Source organism: Cetorhinus maximus, chromosome 1 (assembly GCF_964194155.1).
Source record: "Cetorhinus maximus chromosome 1, sCetMax3.hap1.1, whole genome shotgun sequence".
Taxonomy (NCBI): Eukaryota; Metazoa; Chordata; class Chondrichthyes; order Lamniformes; family Cetorhinidae; genus Cetorhinus; species Cetorhinus maximus.
Window position 1 is genome coordinate 7,612,480 of NC_135879.1, and position 26,521 is coordinate 7,639,000.

The following is a 26,521-nucleotide window of genomic DNA, read 5'->3' on the forward strand; positions in this document are numbered from 1 at the left end:
GAGCCCTGTCATTGCGGTACCTCGAGCACTGGTCAGAAAATAGGCAGCCTGGGTGTAGCTTAAAGTAAAAATAAACAACTTTCGGAGGGGAAATCTTGTCATATGTTGATTGGCTTCCCAACTGGGTTTGCTGTGGTTGTTAGATTCCTGTGGAGGGCTGACCCACTGGACACCAGTGGGAGTCGAAGGGACCTTGGAGTCAAATAAAGATTTTTCATCACTTAGCTTTAAAAGTGAGAGCAAGCTGACATTCTCATCAGGACACCAACCACCTTGAGGTAAGTTTAAAAAATGTTAATTTTTATTGATTTCATGCAGGGCTGTCTCTTCCAGACCAAAGTGAAAAAGAAGATTTGTCTTTAAGGATTCCCTGAAACCATTGTCTAATCAATTCTCAGCCCCTCATGTGTTGCGAATGAATTTACTTGTCCACGCGCTGTAAACCTTCAAGAGATAAAAATGCATCGGATCTTGCCTGGTTGCAGCATTGGTGTGACCATGGCAACCAAGACTGACTCTGGGCTCTCATCTGACTTCTTTTTTTAAAGAAACAACCTTTCTTCAGTGAAATAAAACCTGATATTCAGAACCTGCTCCAACTCAACAACAACATGGATTTATTTAGCATCTTCGACATAGTAAAATATCTCAAGGCACTTCACCGGAATGTTGGCGAACGGAATTCCAGAGCTCAGGGTCGAGGCAACTGAAGGCGTTTTTGCGGATGGAATATGCAAGAAGCCAGAAATGGAGGAGTGCAGAGATCTCAGGTGGTTGTAGGGCTGGAGGAGGTTACGGGATCACAGATGTGGATGAGGTCATGGAGGGATTTGAAAACAATGATGCGTGTTTACATATGGGCAGCAGGATTTGGGGTGAGCCCAGGTTTATCTAGGGCAGAAGACGGGAAGCCAGACAGGACTTGACCCTGGAGGTAAGAAAGGCAGAGATGAGTGGGAGGAGCGATGCAGAAGAAATGAAGCAAGGTTAGAGAAAATGTTTAAAACTTAAGGCAACTGGATGTGCATGGGCCTTTGGTAAGTATCATGACTGGCATCAGAGTACAGTCTCAGGGAATCTCATAGTGTCTGAGGTGGAATGGATGTTGCTTAGTTCTAGTTATTAAGCCAGCTCCTTTATAGGTGCATTGTGGGTACCTGTTGTAGCAATAGGAGTGAGTATTACAGTATTAGGAAGCTGCTCGAGTGTGTCATTACACCCAGTATGAAGAAATTCTGTCTCAGGCCACCTATACCCTCCTGTCACTCCTCCCCACAAACACATAATGGGTAAGGGGACTGAATACCCCTACAAAATGGTAGGTAACAGATGTCAGGCACGACGCAGTTGGTGGCAGTCCTGCCCCTGACCCCGAATAATGTGGGGGTTCAAGACCCCAGGCTGACACTCCAGTGCAGTACTAAGGGATTGCTGCACTGTCGGCGATGAGACATTAAATCAGGTCCACATCTGCCCCCTCAAGTAAAATATCTCATGGCACGAGTTCAAAGAAGAGCAGGGAAGTTATCCTGCAATATTTATCTCTCAACAACAGGTTATCTGGTCATTATCTCATTGCGTTGGTGGGAGCTTGCTGCAGTCAAATTGACTGCTATGGATCCTACCTAACAGCAACAAATATATTTCGTTGGCTGTGAAGTGCTTTCAGATGTCCTGAAGTCATGATTGGAGATATTTAAATGCAATTTGCTTCTGTTCAGTTGTACGTCAGGGCAAGGGATGTAAAGTCAAGAGAATGGAACCCATTTTCCATATCGGGCCCTCAGTGCAAACACGGCCTGCTCAAGTACCCTTAGCTACATGAAGACCAAAACTCCCAGGCCTATTTTTAGAGGAAAATTGGCAGTGAAAATTTGTCAGCCTGTTATATGTCCCTCCCCACCACTCCTGCCCCCCCTTTTTTCCCTTTCTTGTTCAGTTAATTGGACAGTGGTAAAACAGAGTGGGCGTGGGGAGGGGGGGAATGCGGGCTTCCCTCCTTTACCCAAAATAAAAATTATTCCCTCCCCTGCCCTCCCTGTTGTATATTTTATATATCTCAGAGCAATGTAGAGATGACACTAGTATATTTTATATATCTCAGAGCAATGTAGAGATGACACTAGTATATTTTATATATCTCAGAGCAATGTAGAGATGACACTAGTATATTTTATATATCTCAGAGCAATGTAGAGATGACACTAGTTTCTAAGTGTGCAACAGGCCTATTTACAAGAATTTTGAAATATCTCTGCAATCGCAAAATGCCTGCACCCAATGCTTACAGCTCAGCTTCCAATACGTTCTGTGATGTCTGTTTACTCTGCCCTGGGTCCACACACTAAGGATACTTAAATGATTAAGCACAGTGAGCATAGATCAGTTACCAGACTCACATAATCAAACACAGAATAATTAAGCCATTGACCACTACACTCCCCGATTCTTGGAGGCAAAGAGAAGAAAGCTACCAATTGCACATTTAAGCCAATTCGCTGGAGAGTCTCTGTAGGAAAATATAGTGACTTCTTTATCTAGTTTGTGACTCCATTCTGCAACTTTAAGAAGGTTTTCTAACATGAAGCACAGTGTTGATTTATTTATATATAACCACACTTTACTGCTGAGATTCAGTGGCGCTGAAGGTGTTATAGTGTGGAAGAATCGTACTGTAAGCATGAAGTGCACAGGGATTGGTTTCAACCCAACATTTTTGATCTTAATGAAATCTGGAGCTCGATCTATAACACAAATCACACAAGATCCAGGGATTGTGTGTCCTCTAACTTTCAAGGCTTTCCCCTGGTATTCAATGTTTTCAGTTTCCACTTTTATGATTCCCAGTTTTTGGCTTGATCATCAGCTCATTCAGCGCTGAGTTCCTCGCTGCAGGCTCCCTATCATTATCCTTGAAGAGATTGCTAATACAGTAATAGGAACATCATTGTATTTAACCATTACGGCCTCAATACCTTGCGGCTTGTAATGAGCATTAATGCTCTCCACAAATGACTATATTCATCTCCCTTTTGTATTGACAGGGTGTTGAGCTTAAAATACATCCATGACTGATTGTGGCCTTAAAAAACACGCTTACAATTTAAAATGTGGCTCAAAGCAACAGCACACATCCTCCAGTGTATAACTGCAAACGTAGATGCAGAAATCTATGCACCTCGGATGTTTGAAGGAGGCTACACTGGGCTGGAATTTGCTGGAAAAATAATGGAACAACGTTATTAATCAGCAAATCAGCCAGCAAATTCAAAAGATTCAGAGATAGTGTGTGAGGTGTGGATCTCCAGAAGTTGCGTGTTGATTTACACCGCTTAGCCATTTGCCTCACTCACACAGGGCAGAACCTTGCCCTCGGTGGGCGGGCGCGGTGGGGAGGCCCAGGAGCGGTTGTGAAGCGGACTGCCGCCCGCGATCAGGCCCCGACCACGATTTCACGCTGGCTAACCAATGAATGGCCAGCCGGTGTGGAATGTGCGCTGCAGCGCTGCTGGGGCGGGGGGGAGCGGGAGGAGTGTGAGCGCTAAGGTTCGCGCAGTAAAAGCTGCCTGAGGTACAGGGAACTGGGGCTTTTTGACCATAAAAATAAAGATATTAAAAATCATGTCACAGGAGCAGGGACATGTTAAACAGGAGAGTAAAAAAGATTGTCTTTGTTTTAAATCATTGGTCGAAACCTCATCCCGCCCGTGGATGAGGTTTCGCCAAAAAATGCAAAGGCCGCTTGGCCTTTTTGCCCGCCCGCCAACCGAACGGTTGCACGGGCAGCGAAAAATTCGACTCAATTAATTGATTAAAGGCCTTGATAGGCCACTTCATTGTCGGCGGGCGCGCTGTGATTCCCGTGCGCGCCCGCCGACCAAAATATCGCGCGATTGCGCGATGACGTCGGGACGCTTGCCCAATGTCATCGTGCGTCATTTTTCCTTCGATCAGGTTGGGCACGCGCCCGCCCGATGAGAGAAAAATTCTGCCCACAGGGTCTCGCCCTCAGCCTCTTTGGTTTTTTTTTAAGAACTTGCTGAATTTTCACTTTAATTGTCCGTTAAACTCACTGTAGAAAGAGAAGTTATCGGTTCAGATTTCCAGCAAATCTAAAGATCCCAGGGCATTATTCGAAGAAGAGCTATCGAATTCTTCCAGGAATCCTGGTCGATATTTCTCCTTCAACCATCATCATCAAGAAGACACGCAATCTGGCCAAGTACCTCATTGATATTTGTGGGAGTTTGCTGTGTGCAAATTGGCTGCTGTGTTTTCCACCTAAGAACACAAGGACATGAGAAATAGGAGCAGGAGTGAGCCATACAACCCCTCAAGCCTGCTTCATCATTCATGGTGACCCTCGACGTCAAATCCGCTTTCCCGCTGGATCCCCAACTCCCTTGATCCCCAACTCCCTTGAGACTCTCTGGAGTCTCAAAATCTATCACTCTCGGTCTTTGGCATGCTCAATGACTGAGCATCCACATCACAACAGCGAATACACTTCAGATGAGTAAAGTACTCGATCAGATGGGACGTCCTGAGATCATGGAAGCAGCTTTATAAATTGGAAAGGGGGGGTCGAGGGCAGGGGGTGGGGTTTGCGAGCAGTACCTGCCAGACACTCGCAAATTTGATGTAGGGATGACAGGACGACTGCTGCTCTTCAGTAAGACATGCAAGTTAATAACAACTTACCTTTCCACAGGGGGAGTCCTGTGGTCCTATTTTGGGGTCATGAGTTTGGTTGCCAAACTCAGGATACCGACCTTAGACAGTGTGGCATGTAGGTGAACGATTGCAACTCAACACGGAGGATTTTCTTTTTGAAGAATACTTATTTTTGTTGAGAGTTGGCAACCATTTTCTTCTTGGTTCCTAATTTACATATTTAGAGAACCAAATGCCAGTTTTAGTCACCTGACTGGAACGTCAAAAGGGTATCCACAAACTTAACAAGTAGCACCAATGACTGCACAGATTAGGTGCTGACTGCTAAATTGGCATCCCAAAGAAATGGGCGCAATGCATATCCAGCTCTACCCCTGCCATCTCAAGCGATGTATTGCCACTACAGTTGTAATTGTTGTCATTACCTGAATATTCAATAACGTTTGTATCAAATTCCTTTCTCTGACATTTTATTAGCGCTTTAGGGCTGAATAATACGGGGTGGGGGGGAGGTGGGGAGGGGTGGATGGCACGCCCCATGCCCGGACACCATGTCAGCATGAAGCCGACAGACTCCACACTGAGCAGCCTCACAGCAATAAAAACGCTCTGGGGCTCATTATCCAGGTGGGCTTCCACCCCACATTTGGGCGGAGGTCGCGCCCTCTGGAGCTGCCGGCCAATCCGATTGGCCGGCAGCTCCATCAATCCCAGGACGGCGTCAATGGCGGCTGCCGGGACTGCAACTGAAGAGTGGAGTCCAAGCCCGAGGATCTGTGGAGCAAGTAAGTCCAAGTTCTTGGGCCTGGAGGCTTTGGGAGTGTTCGGTGGAACCATAGTAAAGTTACGGCCCAGAAAGAGGCCATTCAGCCTTTCATGTCTGTGCCAGCCAAAAAGGGAAAAAATAAACTAGCCACCCATTTTAATCCCACTTTCCAGCACTTGGTCTGTAGCCTTGGAGATTACAGCACTTCAGATCCAGGTACCTTTTAACTGAACTGAGCATTTCAGTCCCAACCATCAACTTAAGCAGTGAATTCCAGACACCCACCACCCTCTGGGTGAAAAAGTTTACCCTCATGTCCCTTCTAATCCTTCTATCAATCACCTTTAATCTATGCCCCCTGGTAATTGATCCCTCCGCTAGGGGAAATAGGTCTTTCCTGTCTACCTTATCTTGGCCCCTCATAATTTTGTACACCTCAATTAGGGCACACCTCAACCTCCTCTGTTCTAAGGAAAACAACCCTAGCCTATCCAATCTCGCCTCATAGCTGCAATTTTCAAGCCCTAGCAACATTTTTGTAAATCTCCCTTTGATAACAAGCCTATTTGACCCTTAACTGGTCATTTTAATATGGCGGGCGGGCTGCTGATTTCGGTGCCCGCTCGTGCCCCTGTATTATGAAGGTGAGCTCCGGGGTGTGTGGCAAAGTGGTGGGATGGGCGCCCACCCCATTTTACGTGCCCCCCATGGGAAACATGCCTACTGGGGGCATGTAAAATTTAGCCTGTAGTGAGTGAAATTCAACATTCACTGGAGTTGGCTGGGAATCGAATGTCCATTATATATTATTACTTTTCACCAACATTAATCAAGCTTCCAACCTGCTGGCAGCTGTTCTGCAAATTACACCCCACTGCAACTCGTGCTGAACAAAGTTCAATTATCTACAGCCAATGAGGTACTTTATATGTGTAGTCACTGCATAATATAGGAAGCTTAGCAGATCATTTGGGTGGGGGGGACACTCCTGCTTCTCTTGGCCCACAAGAAGGGCTGGAAGAGATACTTATCTTGTAGAGTTGGCAGCTCCCCTCCACCTTCCTTTCACTGCTGGGTTTCCCAAAACACATGCAGCAATTTTAATATTTAAATCAGGCTCCTAATTACACCAGGGGAGACTGATTTAACTGTGTTAGTGAACCACTCCGTCTTTCCTAGGAGGGAGATTCTGATGCCTCAATATTCAGTGTGGTAAGAAAGGCAGTGAGTGTGTGTGTGTGAAAAGGAGGTAGATTTTTGAAATATCTGGGAATTGAGGGCTAATGAGGAGCTGGCACGAAAGAGGAGTTGAGGCCTGGGGCAGATCAGCCATGATCTTATTGAGTGGCGGGGCAGGCTTGAGCGAGACCTTTCTGTCATAGTGCACCGAGGGGCTGGGAATTGTATAGGCCCCTCGGGCTGTACGACTCACAATGAATATATGTAGTGAATACTAAATGTATTATAATTGTATTGAAGCACCTCAGAGTGCAACATGATGTATGTGGATAACTCCAATACCATTGCACTGTCTGACTGTCTGTAATGACCATATTGAAATGACTGTAATATTCATTGATTGTGTTGAAGCACCTCGTGATCGAGGTGTAAAAGTTGAATCTGATTGCACTTTTTGTGATGGCCATTTAGAAATGTTTTGTAATGTTCTTTCAGATATTTTATGAATAAAGCATATTTTTCCAAAACAAAAGTGTGTGTGTGTGTGTGTGCGCAGCAGGTTGGTGTCACAATCCCTATTTTTAACTCTAACTGCCCATCCTGAATCCTCTCCTGCCTATTATGGGAGGTTAACATTGAGGTATTACTTGAGTGAACGAGTGATCAAGCTATGGAACAGGCTTCCTACAGAGGCAGCGGAAACAGAGTTGGTGCATTTTAAATGCGACTTAGATTTCTTTCAGAAAATAAGAATTTAGGATATGTGGTAAGTCAAGCATGCCTTAGATGAATTTGAATCTATGCTTCGCAAAGCTCTGCATCACTGGGGGATTTTTCTTGTCTGGATCTATTGTAGATTAATTGAATGATTGCTATGCTTAGTCAACAATTCCATTATCATTGTACCATGAGATTACTAGGATGGTCTTGGTCTTCCTTCATCCGTCAATTCCTCTGTCAGGTTCAAATGTGATCCACCCTCACTCATTTGTGCCTGGTATTTCCAAAGGGATCTCTGGGCACAAGATTGGAAGAATCCCCAGAGAAATGATGGCTGTGCTATTCCGGAATGCCAGCTGGTGCAGGGTAGAACTGGAGCCAATCTTTACTCAGTCTTACATTTATTTACAGAGTGAAACATCACAAGCATGCACCTCCTAACACAAACTTGCCACAGTTTTAATAAATATTTATATGTACTCAAGTAATATTGCTATACAATGAACAGCAGAATAAATCATGGTGGGAGATTGGGAGAAGCCCTGCAGAAACTCTCTCTCTTAGCATTCAAAAGTCGAAGAAAACGTTCGCCCAAATAGCTTGACTTCTTCCGCTCTTGAGCAACCATTGACTCTGCAACTTGAGCACAGGAGGCTTAATTGGTTTTATTCTTTTGTATGCTGTACCACAGTATTCTGCTGAGTGCCACCTTTGCCCATACAGGTCAGAGTCACAGAAGATTTGAATTAGATCTGGGAAGCAATCTATCATTTTAGCTGCGCTGTCACAATCTTCACCAACAAGTACTAAACTAGGTTTCAAATGAAGTCAGTGGTAATGGGTCATAAGGTTAATAAGAGCAGAATAGGTTGCTCCAGGCAGGCCTACACTTCCATTTAGTAACACTTCAAATTGGCTGAAAAGTAAAGTTATTGTTTAAAGGAACATAACATAATAGTATGGGGAACATTTTTAAATTAGATTTTCTTTAAAAAAAAACACTTGTATTTAAACATCACCTTTCGTGACCTCAGGTTGTCCCAAAGTGCTTGAAAACAAAAGAAGTAGTTGCGAAGGCCAGTCACTGTTGTAATGTCAGAAACACAACAGCCAGTCCTGTGCACAGCAAACTTCTACAAACAGCTATGTGGTAATGACCAGATATGGTGCTTTAATGATCTCCTTTCCAACTTTGACAGCTCAGCAAGCTGATGGGATTGAGTGCCTCCTTTTATATTCATAGTACGGTGCATAAAGGATGTTCATTTGGAAAGGGCCAACGGAGTTGCCAATTGGCATGGTATTTCCTATTTTCCCCACTCATTCATCAAACTGCTGACAATTTGGTCTGCAGTTGACAATCGAGCTTAGGGAAGCAATAAAGATGCTAAGTGTATGGTGGACGTGGAAAAATGTGCACTCCTGTTGCAATATTCAAAGTTTGTGTCAGTTTTAGGAGTATTTTACTCTGTGTCTGACTGAGCTATAGCAAACCTGGGACTGCCTAATGCTGAAACAGCAAGCCTGATATGGCAACATCTCATCACCCCTGTGCTCACTGACTAGCATGAGCTCCCAGATTGGCATTCCCTCAGTTCAAAAATTCTCATTCTTGCATTCAGGCCACTTCATGGCCTTTCCCCTTCCCTAGTACTGTCATCTCCTCCAGCCCCACAACCCTCGGAGGTCTCTCAGCTCCTCCAGTTCTGGCTTTTTGCCTATCCCTGATTTTAATTGCATGACCATTCTTTCAAACATTCTTTCAACTGCCTAGCTGTGAGATCTGGAATTCCCTTCCTAAATCTTTCCATCTCTCTACCTCTCTTTTCTTCCTCATAAAAACCTTCACGTTTGATCAAACTTTTGGCCAGCTGGCTTAATATCTCTTTATGTGGCTCAGTATAAAATTTTGTTTGACAAAATTGGAGAGCGCTCAAGAGGCTGTATAAATGCAAGTCGCTGTTATTATCATTACTAATATCCCTAAAAGTTAGGACAAAATTATAAATGTAAAAAATAAATCTCACACACACATGGATTTTTGACATTGAAATCAAAATGAAACAATTTTCAAATGTATAACGTTTACTAATAGCAGCTCACTTACTTTCCGAATCCCTCTCCCCAAGTCCTCGCCATAGTTCGTACCCAGAATTTCAAATTGCACATTTGGATTTCCGCCATGATCTTTAAATTGCAGGAGCCCAGTCATCCCATTTACTGCACCCTGGGAAAAATGTAATTTACCAGTCAAGGTTTACATATGCAGACGATACATCATTTGATCAAATCTATAATGATATGATCTATGTCTATATATCAAATCAAAGGCCACGCGCATGTATATCTACCTGAACCCAGTCTACATCTTTCAATGTTGTTATAGAACTGAATGAAATCTTGTACTCATGCTCTGATGAGTTGGACTGGAGTAGAAGCCTCCACAACATATGGGGCAGACTGCCTTTGATGAAATGTTCTGACATTTATTTTCAGTCAAAACAGACTTAATGTTGAGTTACTTCATTATCATTTAGGCTGTAACCTGACTTGGGTTTCCACTTCATAGTATCATACAGCCCAGAAGCAGGCCATTCGACCCATCTTGCTTGTGACAGACCATTGAAAGAGCTGTTCAGTTATTCCCAGTCCCTGTACTTGCCCCATAGTCCTGAAAATTTTCCCTCTTCCCCCAATTTTCTAAAGAAAGCTACAATTGAATCTGCTTCCAAGTAGTATAATCCAAACCATAAAAACTTACTGCATAAAAATGTTTTTCCTCATCTCACCTCTGGTCCTTTTGTCAATAACCCTAAGCCTGTGTCCTCCGGCTACCGACCCTCCCACTAGTGGAAACAAGTTCTCAATATTTATTCTATCAAAACCCCCCCATACTTATGATAAAATATATTTATATGGGGCATCATATAAATGGGATGTGTCATCATCGGGTACTTTATCGTTGATATTTTGTTAATCTTTTGCATTGAACATCAAAAAAGCACAAATAAATGACTGCTTCGGTGCAGCATCTGATATTACCTTCTTGATAGTCTCTAACATTGAGTGTCCACCTTGCCAAGGCTTTGAGTTCTTCCTGATGCACGTCAAGCTGGCCATACTGTGCCATTTCCGATCCTCCAGCTTCTTGTGAAAAGCATGTGCCAGAAGCACCACGGTGTCATATATGTAGAGATTGGTGATCTGTGCATGTTCCAAGCCTCAGTGTTAACATTTTGCGAATCAAGGCAAAAATTACATGATATATTCAAAGAACACAAAAAAAACACAAGTCCAGATAATGATCTCAGCCATTCATGGCTGATCAGTGCAGGAGCGTTCAAAGGTAATTGGGGCAGTGTGCCAAGTCAGTAATACTGAGAGCCACAATTTGTATATGAATAGGAAATTGAATTAAGTTAGAAAGCAGAAAGCACTATGCCAAACGGAGCAAAAAATCCAGAAAATTACAGAAACTCAGCACCTTTTACTCTTTCATGGAATGTGGGCATTGCCGGCAAGGCCAGCATTTGCTGACCATCCCCAATTGTCTTTGAGCTGAGTGACTTGCTAGGCCATTTCAGAGGGTGGTTACAAGTCAACCACATGGCTGTGGGGTCTGGAGTCACATGTAGGCCAGACCAGGTAAGGAAGGCAGATTTTGACACTAGCGAACCAGTTGGATTTTTACATCAATTGATGTTTGCGTTGTGGTCACCATTACTGAGGCTAGCTTTTTATTCCCTTTTTTTTATTACATGAGTTTAAGTTCTACCAGCTGCCATGATGGGATTTGAACCCATGTCCCCAGAGCATTAGCCTGGGTCTCTGGATTACTATCCAGTGACATTAGCAAGGTATCATGGGTGAATTATATTGCAAACTCAAACTGTATATTGGAATGTGTGTGCTGGGGCTATAATTTATGGAAAAATTTAGACAGTCATGAATGAGGTTCAAAGGTGTGCTTTTATAAAATAAGCCAGTCAGGAGGGTATTGAAATTGTTGAGTCTGGGAATAACAAAACTGGGTAAAGGCAGAGCCAAGGAAGGGAACATTAGGGCAGGTGACCAAACGCTTGGTCAAAGAGGTAGGTTTCAGGCAGCATTTAAAAGGAGAAGAGGGAACTGGAGAGTCAATGAGGCATGGGGAAGGATTTCCAGAGTTTAAGGCCCCAATGGCTGAAGGCACAGCTGCCAATGAGGAGGTGAAGGACTGGGGGATATACCTAGGAGGCCCAGAGTTGAAGGAGTGCAACGTTCTTGGTGGGTTGCAGGGTTGGAGAATATTACAGAGATAGAGAGGGGTGAAACCATGAAGAGGGTTGAGCATGAGGGTACAAACAATAAAATCAAGGCATTGATGGACCAGGTGCCAATTTAGATCAGTAAACAAGGGGTTGAACGGGTCTCGGTGCACATTAGGATAAAGGCAGAAGAGTTTTGGTTAAGTTCAGTTTTATGGAGGGTGAAAGGGAGAAGGCCAATCAGGGGAGCGTTGCAATTGCTGGAAAGAACAAAAACATGAATGAGGGCCCAGTACCAGAGGCATCACAATAAATTAGAACAAAATTGGGTAATTTTTTTTCCCTTCAGCCTGAGAATTTATCTGGCAGGGTGAATCGCCTGCATATTGTGGGACCTGCACAATTTACATGCCATGGATATTTTAAAAAGCTCAATGTGTCTTAGAAGTTGCTCAATGTTGATGAAAACTCAGGTTACGTTTATATAACTATTGCATTTCAAAATTCAAATTCAACTCATTGCTCAGAGTCGGCACTGCCAAAATATCAGTACACCCTGATGTGAAGGAGCAGTAGGGATTGTCCACTCCACTATAGCAATCTAACCTTTCCTCCATGTAACATTAACAGGTGGATGTCTTACCAAGTGAGTGCTGTCAGTTTGAATTTTCACAGGAGACTCAATAGCTACCATCCTTCTTCTGGGCTCAAGATTAATTGGAATTACTGCTGCTGATAAAGTATCTAGATCAGTGGAATCTAATTAACTCTCCCACTGCTTAGTATTCCTTTTAAAATAAGAGTGCACATTATAGTCATTTCTATGATGGAATAATTGATGTCACAGACTAATTAGAATCACACTAATTATTACAGTTTTAAAAACTCCATAGTAAATAAGGTGATTCTAATTAAATTCCATACCCGTGACTTTTTAATAGCATTCGTGTTAATTTGCTAGACAATCTGAGCAGTTCTATCTTTTCAAAATGATAGCATCTTTCATAATCTGGGTTTGGAAATCATTTCTAGATGGGCTGTTTGGCTGTTTATCAGCTACATGGAGTAATCACAGTACTTTGCGTTACTGTTCCAAGTATAACTGTTCTCCTAAAATAAAATTAATATCAAAACAATTGCTGGTTTTTAACCTGGAGGCTGATCAGATAAAGAACTTGCAGAAAAGCATATGAAGAATGGGCAAGGATTTTATTAATAAAACACAACTTGTGTTAAATAGAAGGAAGTGACAATATGTAAACCTTGTGACATGAGATAGCTGCGACCTACTGAAATTCAAGGAGATAGCAAACTGATTCCTATGTTTTTATTATTATAATAGACCAAGAAACCAGATTATTTCCAGTACAATACACTAACCAGCTGTCCATAACATGTTCCATGTTAACGCTTAACACTTCTGGCTGGGAATCCCAGTTGATCAGTGAGCTATGGACTCTTACTTGGGAGAGTTGAAAAAGAGAGTCACACACTAGCTTCCAAGTCAGTTTAATGCATTTATCGCTCCATTGCTAATTCTCCATCATTCCTTTCTGCACTTTCTTGCTCCATCTGGCTCTCAGTGGTTTACAACAGCTTTCTGCTGCCTCACTATCCATTACAGGCTACTCTTTCCCATGTTAAAGGTGCATCTTATTGATATCAGTTTACATTCTCCTCTAGCCCCATTAGATCTCTGCACACCCCCAATTTTAGCCCCTTGCACAAACCTAATTTTCATTGCTCCTCCGTTGGCAGCCATCAGCTGCCCAGGCCCAAAGCTGTGAAACTCCCTCCTTAAATCTCTCCAACTCCCTCTCCTCTTTTAAATGCTCCTTAATGCCTATCTCTTTGACCCAACTTTTGGTTATTTTTCCCAATGTCCCTTTATGTGGCTGACGTCAAACTTTGCTCGATAATGCTCCTGCGAAACAGCTTGGGATGTTCTACTAAATTAAAAATGTTATATGAATACATGTTGTTGCCAAAGTTTGAATAACAGATTTTTGGGGTCTGAAAAGGATTTAAGGCTGTTTTGGAAGTAGAGATAATTGGTTCTTGATGAAACGTTTAAACTCTGAAAAGAGTTTGGGTGACAAAAAAAATCACAGAACTATCACATAGGGTTGAGTCAACAATCGGTTTGCATCAAAAATTTCTGACTTGCAACCAATGTCCTTTAAATCTGCATAAATTTCATACACTTAATGTGGGATTTCATTTATTCATCCATTTTAAATTACAAATGCCATCTCGATGTGTGTCAGGTGTGTAGTCTACCATCTCATGTGATTGCCATTTGACAATTTAGTCACACGTTATAGCTCGATATAGCCATTATAATTCATCCGTGGAATAAAGTAATAAGACTGATCTCATAATAAATGTGCTTTGGGTGGTAATACCGCTCAAGGGAGCACGTTTGTGGAAGCCACAGGCACACTCTCCACCATTTTCTGTCTATTTAAAAAAAATAGGACATAACTCGCATTGATATGTCCTCTTCTGGAGGGCAAGGTTCTTTGTCAGGAGAGCAAATTAATTTAATCTGCCCTTCTTTACAGTCTGTCATTATATATTTAAACATCAGTAAATTTGAGCTTTATATGTAACGATATATGTTTATAACATGTTTTCATATGATTCTAGCAGCCTGTACATGTGTCTGGACATGCATGCATTTATGTATGTTTGTGACCGTGTGTGATTGTGTGTATTTGTGTATGTATCCATGTATGCACTTGTGTCTGAGTGCGTGTAACACAGACAGACACATAAGGGACCATTCAGGAAACACACAGCACAGTAACAATGAGAACATCACTCATAGTGAAGGAATAGAATACATTCTTAGCAACATCAAGTTTAATTTTAAAATTTGTTATGTATGTTGAGTTGAAATAGTCCTACCTCCATGTTATGCTTGTAAGGGTCCTTGGGATCGCACAATGATGGAGAGATTCTGTGTTTACCACGAATACAACTGTGAGTGCTGTTAAAGGACAAGGGAAAGGTCTGCCGAATTATTGTCAACCTTCCAATTGACCGCCTCACCAACTCCTGGAGATCTCCATCACTTAACTCCTGGGAAATGGCAGAAATAGCTTTTTTAAAAGTGTACATCACACTATTATTTTCTTCACTTCCTTTGCTTTTTAAAGATTGCACTCCCCATTTCTCCTCCCCACCACCTCCCTGTCTCTGACCATATTGTGTTAAATTAACAGTTGTGGGTTGGTTAATGAAACTTTAGACTGTTCAGCAGCTTTAACACAGAAAGGGTAGGTAAAATAGCCCTTGATTATTATGTAGGAAGGGTTCTAACTCATGCAGCAGTATCTCATCGCTGCTGTTTGATAATCACACATATAGTTTGCAAGTTAGCATCTGAGTGAAGTTTCAGTTTGACAGAAACCTTTAGCCCATGCCCTAGGGAGCAGAGTTTACATTTTGCTTGATCCATACAGCACTTTCAAGCTCAGAATACTTAAGGCTGACACCGGCTGCCTAACAGAAAACATTTCACTCTCCAATATGTCATTCAGGGCAATGATAAGCCTGACGCTCGCTGAGAAGCAAGGAAAAGGTCCACGGCGGGATTGTCATTACATTTCATTTCTCGAGCAAAACTCATTTTCAATTATTTCAACAGAACAAAGCTGAGGAGAAAAACACAGGATAAAACACAGGCAGACAATGCCATTCTTTTTTTTAAAAAAAAAACGAACTGTCATCTTTTCATCAAGCTGGGATCTTTGGGCCCGTGGAAAATGAAATTTAACACCTTCCAAACAGGAAAATGATGGTCTGCCATTGTTTCCGGCCAATTTAGAGTGAGTTGAACATTTGATTTTGTGGTTTTCAAGCAATTGCTATTTCACCCTTCTCTCCCAGCACGGCCTTCCCGTTTGACTTGTGGCAAAATAAGTGTTCTTCCGACTTCACCTGACATTGAAAGGGGCTATTAATATTTTTCATCTTTCCTGTGAGAGGATGACATAACGAACTTGATTGTGAGGGAGTATGAGTGGGGTGAGAAACGTATGAAAAATAGATTTTGCTCTGCGAGGAACAGAAGAGTGCAATGGGTTATCAGTCTATCTTATCTCTGGGTTGGTGTGTTTCAATCCAGTTTGAACTGATGGTATTAAAGTGAGGACACATATTGTTGAAGCATGGCATCAGGGGGTGGTATTAATGAAAAACATGTCCTAATCTCCAAATATTAACATTGCTCACCAATTGTAAAAGTGATCAAATTTGAGGGCAAGAACTTGGAGTGAAATTGTTGTTGGATGGTAGAGAAAGTAACATGGTGAAGCAGATGCCCCCCTTACACCCAGCTTGATTGACTTCAATTGAACAGAAAATGAGGCAGTGTACATCGAGCTGCCAATCCGCTATAGCCGGTTTAGTGTTACTGCCTAAGACTACTCCTTGTTTTCATATCATGCTCATTGGCATTTGTATAGGACACAGGGTAACGTGTTTGCATTCATTTTTTTTGTTTGTGCTAGTTCAATAATGTTGCTAACTCGTTTACTTTAACTGACTTATTGACTGCTTCAGGGAGCAGAGGCTGGGATTTAGTCTTAGAAAGTACAAGGAAAACGGCAAACAGGAGAATGACATCTAGAGCACCGCGTCCGACCTGTGACCCATGAACCTTGGGAGTCCGGCCTACCAAAGCTCAAGCATCTATCCTGACACGGGGTTATGGGGAAAGAGCAAGGGAGTGGGACTAATTGCGTAGCCCTTTCAAAGAGCCAGCGCAGCCATAGAGGAACAAATAGCCTCCTTCTGCGCTGCATGATTCTGTGATGTTTGTCTTCTGTTGCTTACCTGGCATCTGAGATTTTTGGCTTAGAGGTTTGCAAAGGGTTATTCTAAGCTCAGTTAATTCACTGGTGGATAAGTTATACTTCAGGGCAGCAATGATGCTGGCAGTGGCATATTGTGATGTGAGCACATTTACTGGAACATGCTTAGAATTAGTGGCCTGCAAGACTCATCATGTACATGTTATTGCTCTACAGAGATGAAGAGCTTGGACACTTTTCCTCTGGAGACTTCTGGATTGAAATCATGTTGTCTGCTATGAAGAATTGATGCATTCGTATCCAATACCCCTCTGCAATTTTAAAGAAGGTTTCCACTAGAAAATAACCCATTCATTCATAATGTTCCCTCATGCAGCGTGATATTAACTCACTTTTGTTGTGGTTGAAAGAACCAGTGCTCTATAAAGTGCAGTTCTTGCATAAAAGATTGGCAGCAAGGGATGTTGCGTTAAGTCATTTTTCTTATTCATACAGCCCCATATTCTCACAAACACCATGGGAAAAACGGAAACAGTCTCGTGTTTTTCTCCCACCAGTGCATGGGCCTTGTTTACAATCATTAAGAAAGAACCAAGATTCTCTCTCAGAATAATTAACACATTTGAGGTCTAATTAGTTCTGGAGAGAGATCTTCTTCTCCACGTTTCACTACAGTTGCTGAAGCAGAAGGTTAAAAGGTTTTACTTTGCTTTATTTTTCTTGTGTTCTTCCCTTAGGTACACCTCAGGAGGCCCCAGGCAGCTACACAAGGCCCTGGTTTGGCCACATCTGGAGTAGTGCATACGGTTCTGGGCATCACTCCTCAAAATGGATATACTGACCTTGGAAGGAGCGCATCACAGTTTATCAGAATACTGCCAGGGTTCTAAGGGTTAAATTATGAGGGGCATTTACGTAATGTGCATTTGTATTATCTGACATTTATAAATTAGGGATGATTTGATTGAGACTTTTAGGAACTTGAAAGGAATGGATAGGGTGAATAGAGAAAAAAGCATTTCCGTTAGTGAGGGAAGCTTATCTCAAGGGAAAGGAGAGAAAGACTTGCACTTATAAAGTACTTTTTATGACCATCAGACGTCTCAAAGCACTTTGCAGCCAATGAGGTAACTTTTGAAGTGTAGTCACTGCTGTAATGTAGGAAATGTGGCAGCCAATTTGCACACAGCAAGCTCCCGCAAAGAGCAACGTGGGGCTGGATTTTATGGCCCTTTGCCGGTGTTTTTGAAGGTGCAGGATCTCAGGAAATGCAGCGCATGTACTTCCCGCCACCTTCCCAACCACCCCCAACCTGTCTCCCCTTGTATGCGGGTGTTGTGAAGGCTTTGGGTGACCTGCCTGCCTTGAGGTCCTTAAGTGGCAAATTAATAGCCACTTAAGTGCCTCAGCCCACTCCTGTCGCTATTTTACCCACAACAGTGGGGAGGCCACACCATGCAGGTGGCTCAGTAGCTTTTACTGGGTAGGCGGTTGTCGGGCAAGGTAGGGGACCACTAGTGTCCATCGAGACACCAACCCCCAGCACCCTCCTTTTCTTTCTGCTCCTGACCACTCATACCCAGCCCCTCATCCCCCTTACCTCCCTTGCTGGGGTTTGCGAGCCAGGCCCCACCGATGCCCCAAACGTACCTTCAGTCTGGCCTCCATGAGCTCCTTTTCTTCAGGGACTGGGTGCAGTCCCAGCAGTGGCCACCGCTCGAACCTGGTGTTGCTGGGACTGCAGACCTGCTGGCCAATCAGATTGGCCAGCAGCTTTCCGAGGCAGGACTTTCTCCCCAGATGGGAGGCAAATGTCTTGCCTTGAGCCAATTAACGCCCTGTTCAGAATGTTAAATGGCTGCAGGGCAGCTGGCTTAATTTTGGCCCGACCAACTTTTTGGTCAGGGGAGCAGGGAACTTGGCACCCCATAAAATCCAGCCAATGATAATGACCAAATAATCTGTTTTTCTGATGTTGGTTGAAGGATAAATATTGGGTTTCACACTGAGGATAATTCCCTTGCTCCTCTTTGAAATAGTGCAATGGGACCTTTTACGCTCACTCTTTTAGGCAGACTGGGCCTCGGTTTAACATCCCATCCAAATGATGGCACCTCCGACAGTGCAGCACTATCTCAGTACCACAGTGGAATGTCAGCCTTGATTTTTCTGCTCAAACCTTGGACTGGGGCTTGAACCCAGTACCTTGTCACTCAAGAGGCAAAAGTGCTACCAACTGTGCCGCATTTGACCAAGGGGCATAACCTTAAAATCAAAGATAGGTCATTCAGGAGAGAAGCTTGGAAGCACTAAATGTGGTCGGAGTGTAGAACTCTCTCACAGAAGAAGCAATAGATGCTAGGTCAATTAATAATTTTTTTTAACTGAATTGATACATTTTTTTGCGAGCCAAGGGTATTAAAGGATATGGAGCACAGGGCAGGTGGATGGAGCTGGGTTGCTGATAAGCCATGATCACACTGAATGGTGGAACAGGCTTGAGGGGCTGAATGTTCTTATGTTCTCATGCTCAGGCCTCTCGATCCATCCCCTTTATAGAAGAGAAGCACTTCTCCCAGGGGTTGCCAACCTTTCAGGTTTGTCCTGGAGTCTCCTGGAATTGTGGATCGCAGCATATAAGTAGACTTTTGAAGCCTCCAAAAATCCTTCCAAAAACAGGGTGGCCTTATATGCCGAGCCTACAATGTGAACCGGCGGTGTGGGTGTGGGTGTGGGTGGTCGCCATTCTGAAATGTAAAAAGAACGGCGGTAATTCATATTAAATTAATGTGGCACAGTTTATTGAATGAATTAATTGTACAAAGATACCTTTAAACACAGTCAAAGCTTTCTAAAGCCGTCAAATTCATTGTCTTCAGCATCTGTTGCAAAGAGCTCATTGAATGTGCATCCTGACTCACTTTGGCTGTGATCGGTATCCCACTCTGGATCAGGTTTTACACTTTCGCTTTCAGAAACATCCCTCCACAACAAATCATCTTCCTCTCCATCCACTGCCTGGCGGCATGCATAATTCCACTCATTCTTAAGGTTTCTTCTCCGTCAACCATCCACCTATTTCATTCAGCAGGAACGTCATCCTCGATTGGCTTGTTCAGCCACACACCCAAAGGTTGAACTGTGGACGTTAGACCCACCTAATACAGCTGCGCTGTGGGTGTTATTTCTTCGCAGGCGCCTCTCGATCTCATCATTATATGGGGTCTGAACGTGCCCCACACTAATAAGCTGCATTCTTTATGTAGGCTGCCGGGATGTCTGTTCCACGCATTATTGATCCTTAATTTCACTCCATTCGCATCATCCAACCGTTGTCTTGGGCATGCACAAAAATTCCTGCAGAGATCCTGATGTTCAGGGTGGTTTTACGTTTGAAAATTACCACAGCCTTTAATTTTGTTCCATCAGCCATACAGACTAGTATCACCGTGAATGGTGTCTTCTCATTTCCTGTCATGTTCACTAGATCTGTTTTTGAACCTTTCCACTTCACAGTTCCATTGCTGGGCATATTGAAAGTCATGGGCGTTTCATCCACATTGCCGATATAACTTAATATAACTAATATATATATAACTTTTTGTATATATATATATATATATAATTCATGTTTTTGCTGCTGCCTGATGATAAACCTCTGGAAACTGGCATCATGGTCTCTTGGTAGTCTCTGAGCGATCTTGGTTCTGTTGCAACGCTATACTGGAAATCTGAAATAAAACCAGAAGATGCTGGAAAAAACTCAGCAGGTCTGGCAGCATCTGTGGAGAGAGAAACGGAGTTAACGTTTTGAGTCTGTATGACTGTCCCTACGCTCTGAAGAGTCAGACGGACTTGAATCATTAACTCTGTTTCCCTCTCCACAGATGCTGCCAGACCTGCTGAGTTTTTCCAGCACATTCTGTTCTTAAACCAACTAGCTGTTGGTCTGAAATCTTTACTGGGCTCAAGGTTTGATTTGGTCCACTTAAGTGCACATATATGCATTGCTTATCTGGTGACGTTATATTCTGACGATTTTTGAGGACCCATTCTGATACGTGCTTCTTGAGATCAGACAAGCGGCTGGTCCCTGTTCCGATGGTGAATTTGGTCTCGGGCATCTTCTTCAGGGTGCATTCCTTCATCTTCCATTCATGCACCAGTTTTCCACAAACACCGAATTCCCTCGCTCCAGCACGAGTTCTTTGACGAGTTGGCAAAGGTTACAAACTTTTAGCGTGAAAGCAGGATCGTGCTTCATTCTTTTTGCTGGAGGACCCACTTCTGTTTGTGACTTGCCATGCCACGTACAGTCAGCTCTGCGTGATCCGTGTGTTGAACTCCTGTGCATCTTCTCTGCAACACAGCCCATATCGCCTGCTTGATCCCATGCGCTGACTTACAGCATAAGGTGAGTAAAATATGCATTTCTGGGGTGAAAAAAATTGAGGTCAACTGCTAATGGGAATATAACATTTTATAGCTGAAAAGGTGATGAGGGCGGGGGGGCTACTTATATACTGAGTATACGCAAAAGCATGATTTTAGGGGCCAGACCCAAATGGGGTCATCTTATACGGGCCTACGGTAATCTCCAGGACGCTGTTATGAGTAACCCAGGAATAAAAATCATAGATTCACTAAAAGAAAAGCATGTTTTAGTTTGTTTCTTTAAACACTTTTGTTTACGGGTTCTAAAAATATTGGAGATGGTGAACAAAAGGCTGTTTGACTGACCACCCAACCAGGTAACCAGGTCAGCCAAAAGAGTTTGTTTTCTGACCAATTTATGTGGGAGAGCTGTGAGATGGTACCGGGTGTCCAATGGCAGGAGCGTGGGGACAGGACATCATGTAGCCTCCAGGACTACAATCAACCAGAGTTGCCCCAACTTCACCTTATCCTCAATTTTTAGCTCCCTTTCCCTCACAGAAAGTTTTTGCACCCAGAGTGCCCGATTAGAACAAGAACACAAGATTTAGGAGCAGGAGTAGACTCTCTGGCCGCTCGAGTCTGCTCCACCATTCGATAAGATCATGGCTGATCTGATTGTGGCCTCAACTCCACTTTCCAACCTGCCCCCCCTTCATTCCCCTCGACTCCCACGCTGATCAGGACTCAGCCTTGAGTATATTCATTAACTCAGCCTCCACCGCTCTCGGGGGAAGAACATTCCAAAGACTAATGAGCCTCTGAGAGAAAAAAAAATTCTCCTTACCTCAGTCTTAAATGGGAGACCCCTCATTTTTACACTGTGTCCCCCGGTTCTAGACTTCCCCGCACGGGGAAACATCCTCTCAGCATCCACCCGTTTATTGCGTTTGGGTAAATGTGGGTGAATTGTGTTATGCAATGCTTACAAACTAAAGGGGAATAAAATAACCTTAATAATCGATAGTCTGGAAACCTCACGGCAACACTGAGGATAGTGAATTTATTATTTGGGTACTTTATGCTGATAGGAAGTATTGCCACTAATTTTCTCCTAGCTGCTGCCGCTCTGTCTCCATAACTTTGCTGGGACTGTGGCAGTAACCTTGAGGAGATCCCTGGCCTATATCTAAGATGGCAGGGGGTTGGGAGCCAGTCATGAATCAATTTGTTGAGATCAAATCAGAGGCAGTACACTCTTGCCCTTGAACCCTTGTTTGACGGGCGCGTAGATGTGAGACTCCAGTGCGGTAAACTGCATGCCCGATTCTCTGCACTGTGATTACTGGGTCGCTGAAATGAATGAGTGCCTCATTGTGTGTATCCTTGCCAGTCAGCGTAAGAACAAATCGCAGAACTTTTATGCTGGTGAGGCAGAAAGAATCACTTGTCTATAAATCTGGGCACCACCTCCTAGAAAAGATATATTATTGACTTTGGAAGGAGCTCAGCACAGATCAATTAGAATGTCACCAGGGCACCACAATTAAATGATGAGGACAGATTACTTAACTAGGCTTGTATTCCTGGAACGTAAAAGGTTAAAGAGTAATTTAAGTGCGGTGTTTAGGATTTTAAAAGGAATTGATAGAATAGCCAAGGGAATTAAGGGATGTGGAGCCAGGGCAATAGTTAGCATACAGATCAGCCTTGCTGTCATTGAATGATAGAATAGGCTTGAGGGGCTGAATAGCTTTATATTCTATGTGAAGGGAAGCAAGCCAGGGTTCAATAACAGAGTTGAAAGCACAGATGCATATTCCAGACTTCCGTGGGTTATCATGGAATATTTAGCCAAGTCTTCCCTTCGAAGTTTGAGTGCACAGGGAAGAGTTGGGGTTCTGAACCGTCCAGAATTGTAGTGGGTTATCCAGGGATCTCTTGGACATCGGTGCGAGCAGCACCCCAGAGAAAAGTCATGGGGGCATTAAAAAGTGTTTCTTTGAAAATTTCCTTTCAACACTTTTTGTTCTTGAATTAAAATTGGGGATTGGTGGAGGGGGTTGGGGAAGAAAGGCAGTTTGACCAGGTGGGGCAATTGTGAATGGAATGCCATGAGACCAGATTTGCAGGAAAATGTTAGAGCAGAGTTGGCAACCAGGTAGATCCGTGCTAAGGGAGGTTGTACATTGCGTGCAGGAGTGAGCATAACGCAATCTCATTCACTTCTGTACTCCGCTACAATAATGCCTGCATTTGGTAACCAACAGAAAGTTAACGGCAACATCTATGAATGTTGTAACATTGTCAGGAAGAGTAATCAGGAAGCTCTTTGTGGATATTTATAGTCTGTTAAATATACATTCAGCGGTGATACACTTAAAATTCCTGTCAGCCTACTGCACATATTCTGTACTAAAAAAAAAACAATTAATTTGACAGGAATTATTTGTGTCTCTACAAATGTTGAATTTCTTTCAATTTTCGTTATGTCCCCTTAGTTGCAGTGGAAACATTCTGAACACTGAATGGCAATAAATTGCACTGAGCCTTAACGGTGTGCAGTCATGAAATCTGGATAAGGAGGAAGAAACTAGCTGTGGGAGTCAGCACGATTGGGTGATGGGCTCTTTGAAGCTGCATCAAGCTACAAGCAGGGAAAGAGTTAATTAGAGATCTTCAATCTTACTATATTCGTCCCTATCTTACATTTATTACTAATATTTGATTGAGTGAAGTGCATTATCAGGCGTGGTACACTTGATCCTTTAAAGTCCACGTACGTTTAATTTTTAACAGCTGAGCGCTGATCAAAAAAAAAATGGCAGTGTCTCTTTAAAACAAGCAACAGTGAGTCAATCCAAACAGACAAAAGCTTTCTAACGACAGATTCCAGGCGACAAGAAGTTTTGCCAAGGAGCCAAAGTATGAATGAAACAAAGTGACACTGCTGCAACGTATTCACTGGGCTAACAAAAGGGGGCCTGTATTTCAAACAAGAAACCCAGCAGGGCACATGGTCAGGCTGGAGGGCGGGCCAAGGCAGGTCAGCAGGATAGTGCTGCCAATCATCTTGCCCAAGGACTATAAAATATAATTCGCATTCTCTTTGTTTCCGCTGGATTCCATAGTGTCCATTTGCATCAGATAGCAGGGATCATGGGCAAGCAATGGGGGACTTGGAGCTCTTCACATATTTATGTCTTTGTGCTGTGGGGATAAAAAGTAATTATAATATCTATTGCTACTTGGCAAAACTTTGGTCGAATTTTACTTCACTTTCCCCCCCCACACATGAACAATTACCTCATTTATGAAGATCCAGTGACAGTCAAAAGCCACTAGATTGGAGTCAACAACCTGTGAAGTGGAAAGGATCAGTCTGTCACTCATACAGTCATTCCATAGAAATGCCATTTGATATATGCAGCCTGAGCTGGAAGGCCTACTGCGGTGCCCCAGTGTTTCGCTACCACAACAAATCTCTGACATTCTTTCCCTTCCCTGCAAAGTGTTTATCTTGAAAAAAAGGAGCCCCTTTATTCATTGACTGAGAAAGTACAAGACGCTGTTCAGTGCTTTGTTGTTTTTTTTTTATATATCTCCGACTCTGGCAGTCGGTTTTTATTTTTAAAACACTACTGAAGGCGTTCCAACTCGAGTGCCAGCTGACATGTTGTAAGAGCTGAATGGAAAGCATTTTATTTTCTTATCTTCAGACTTAATTAAAATTTTTTAAAAAGAGGCAACTATTCAAATAGCACCGCTTCAGAAAACACAGCAGGAATACTACTTGTACCATGTTCAGCTTTCCACATTCTTGTTCTTAGCGGTAACAATACACCCAACAGTGATTGTGGCAACCTGAGGGATTTCCTCCTCTCTCTCTCTCTCCGACTGAACTTTTCCGTCAACAGTGACCTGTTTCAAAGGAGCAAAAGTCGTCTCCTGCAAACCGCTCACATCCTCTTGCATTTCAGCAACAACAACTTGCATTTATATAGCACTTTCAATGTAGTAAAATGCCCCCAAGACTTTACAGCACAGGAATAGGCAGCCCAACTGGTCTATGCCAATATTCATGCTCCACATTAGCCTCCCCCCCCCATTCTACTTACTCCGTCTCACCCAAACATTTCGGCTACATTGAAAAGACCTCTTATATAATAAAAGAAAAAATACTGCAGGTGCCGGGAATTTGAATTCGTGCTGGAAAACTCAGCGGGTCCGGCAGCATCTGTGGAGAGAGAAACAGAGTCAATGGGCAGGATTTCACCCTTGATGGGCGGGGCCCGCCACCATTTTAAGTGGGCGGGCCAATTAAGGCCCACCCAGAGGGCCGCCCGACAGGAAGCGCCATGGACTTCCTGTGCGGGGGGAGGGATTCCCCAACTGTCAGAGTGCGCTCTGAGCGCACATCTCCCTGAGACTAAACGCTGTCTCAGGGAGATCGCTGACAGTGTTTGAGACTTTAAAAATAGAAAAATAAAAAAATTATTAACATGTCCCCCTCATGTGACAATGTCACACGAGATGAGACATGTTAATAAATATCACAAAAACTTTATTAAAGCTTTTTAAAAACAGACATGAAACCTCATCCCGCCAGTGGATGAGGTTTCACGTTTTTTCAGAAGCCCGCCCGCCAGCCTTAAGGTTGGACGGGCAGGGCCTTTAATTGGTTTAACTGCCCTGTCAATGGCCTCAATTGGCCATTGACAGGTTGGTGGGCGGACAGCTGATTTCGCTGTGCTCCCCCCCCCCCGCCCAGCCTTCCTGAATATTTAAATGGGGCGGGATGACATCGGGGGTTCCTTCCGTCTTTATCCCGCGACGGCGAGCGAGCCCCGCCCCCAGCTCGCCGACGGAAAAATTCTGCCCAATGTTTCGAGTCAAATATGGACGTTCTGTTATTAATTACTATCCCCTTGGTTCCTTTCTCTATACAAATGTAGAGTCGGTAGAACACTGGTATCACCTGAGGTCAACTGAGATTCTGAAAGCTTTGCATTGGTTAAGCCAGTCCAAAGCAAGGTATCATGCTGTATATTGTACATGGAGGCTGCACCAGTGAACCAGCACAACAGACCGTGTATTTATTTCAGCTGAATACTGTCTTTATGCTGAGGCAATGAGCTTTCAGCTGCATCAGCACCAGATTATAAAGAGACACTCCAGTTTCTGTTAAAGACTCTTTAATTGTTCCTTGGCACTCTCAAACTATTAATAAAATGCATTGTTAACTCTTTGGATTTGCTTGTCAACATGAGATTACATTCTGACCTTATCTGATGTATTCGGCTTCATGCAATACTGGCTGTTTATTCAATGTTTAGCTGAGTGCACTTTCTTCACTCTTTTCATGAATTTATCGGTAAGGTGAATTAAATTTCGCTCATGCTTTGTCACTGCGCAATATATAAATCAAGATTATTGTTTATCCCATTTTAAAGCCTTGCTCAGGTTGATTATTTTGAGTAAAGATGCAATTTGGGCCATTGCTGGCCATTTTGATGGATCCTAAAGTCAGAAACATGGCGAGGCTGTTTCCAGTTAACAAGTCCAAGCGCTGAATTGCTGACCTTTTAAATTTTACTGTAGTTACATCCAATCCTGAAGTGAGATTACAAATTACTGTTTCGTTTGAAAATATTGTACAGGCTATTTCAGCATGACACCAATTGCATGATAGATAGTCTAGGTACATTTGCTATTTTAGTTCCAAAATAGCAATAGTGGTG

At 43.2% G+C, this 26,521-nt stretch overlaps 1 protein-coding gene across 3 annotated transcripts in view; it reads right to left on the reverse strand.

The window, feature by feature from the left end:
- The window catches only part of grid2 (glutamate receptor, ionotropic, delta 2), a 928,012-nt gene that overhangs the window by 233,965 nt on the left and 667,526 nt on the right, over positions 1 to 26,521 (reverse strand). For all 3 annotated transcript variants that reach the window (XR_013580586.1, XR_013580577.1, XM_078570739.1), the window contains exons 5-8: positions 24,087 to 24,140; positions 14,497 to 14,670; positions 10,382 to 10,543; positions 9,447 to 9,566 (exon numbers count right to left, since the gene is read on the reverse strand). Coding sequence is in view for 1 of the 3 variants with exons in the window: in XM_078570739.1 (XP_078426865.1) it covers positions 9,447 to 9,566; positions 10,382 to 10,543; positions 14,497 to 14,670; positions 24,087 to 24,140 (510 nt within the window). In the remaining 2 variants the exon portion in view is untranslated. The remainder of the gene's footprint in view (positions 1 to 9,446; positions 9,567 to 10,381; positions 10,544 to 14,496; positions 14,671 to 24,086; positions 24,141 to 26,521) is intronic.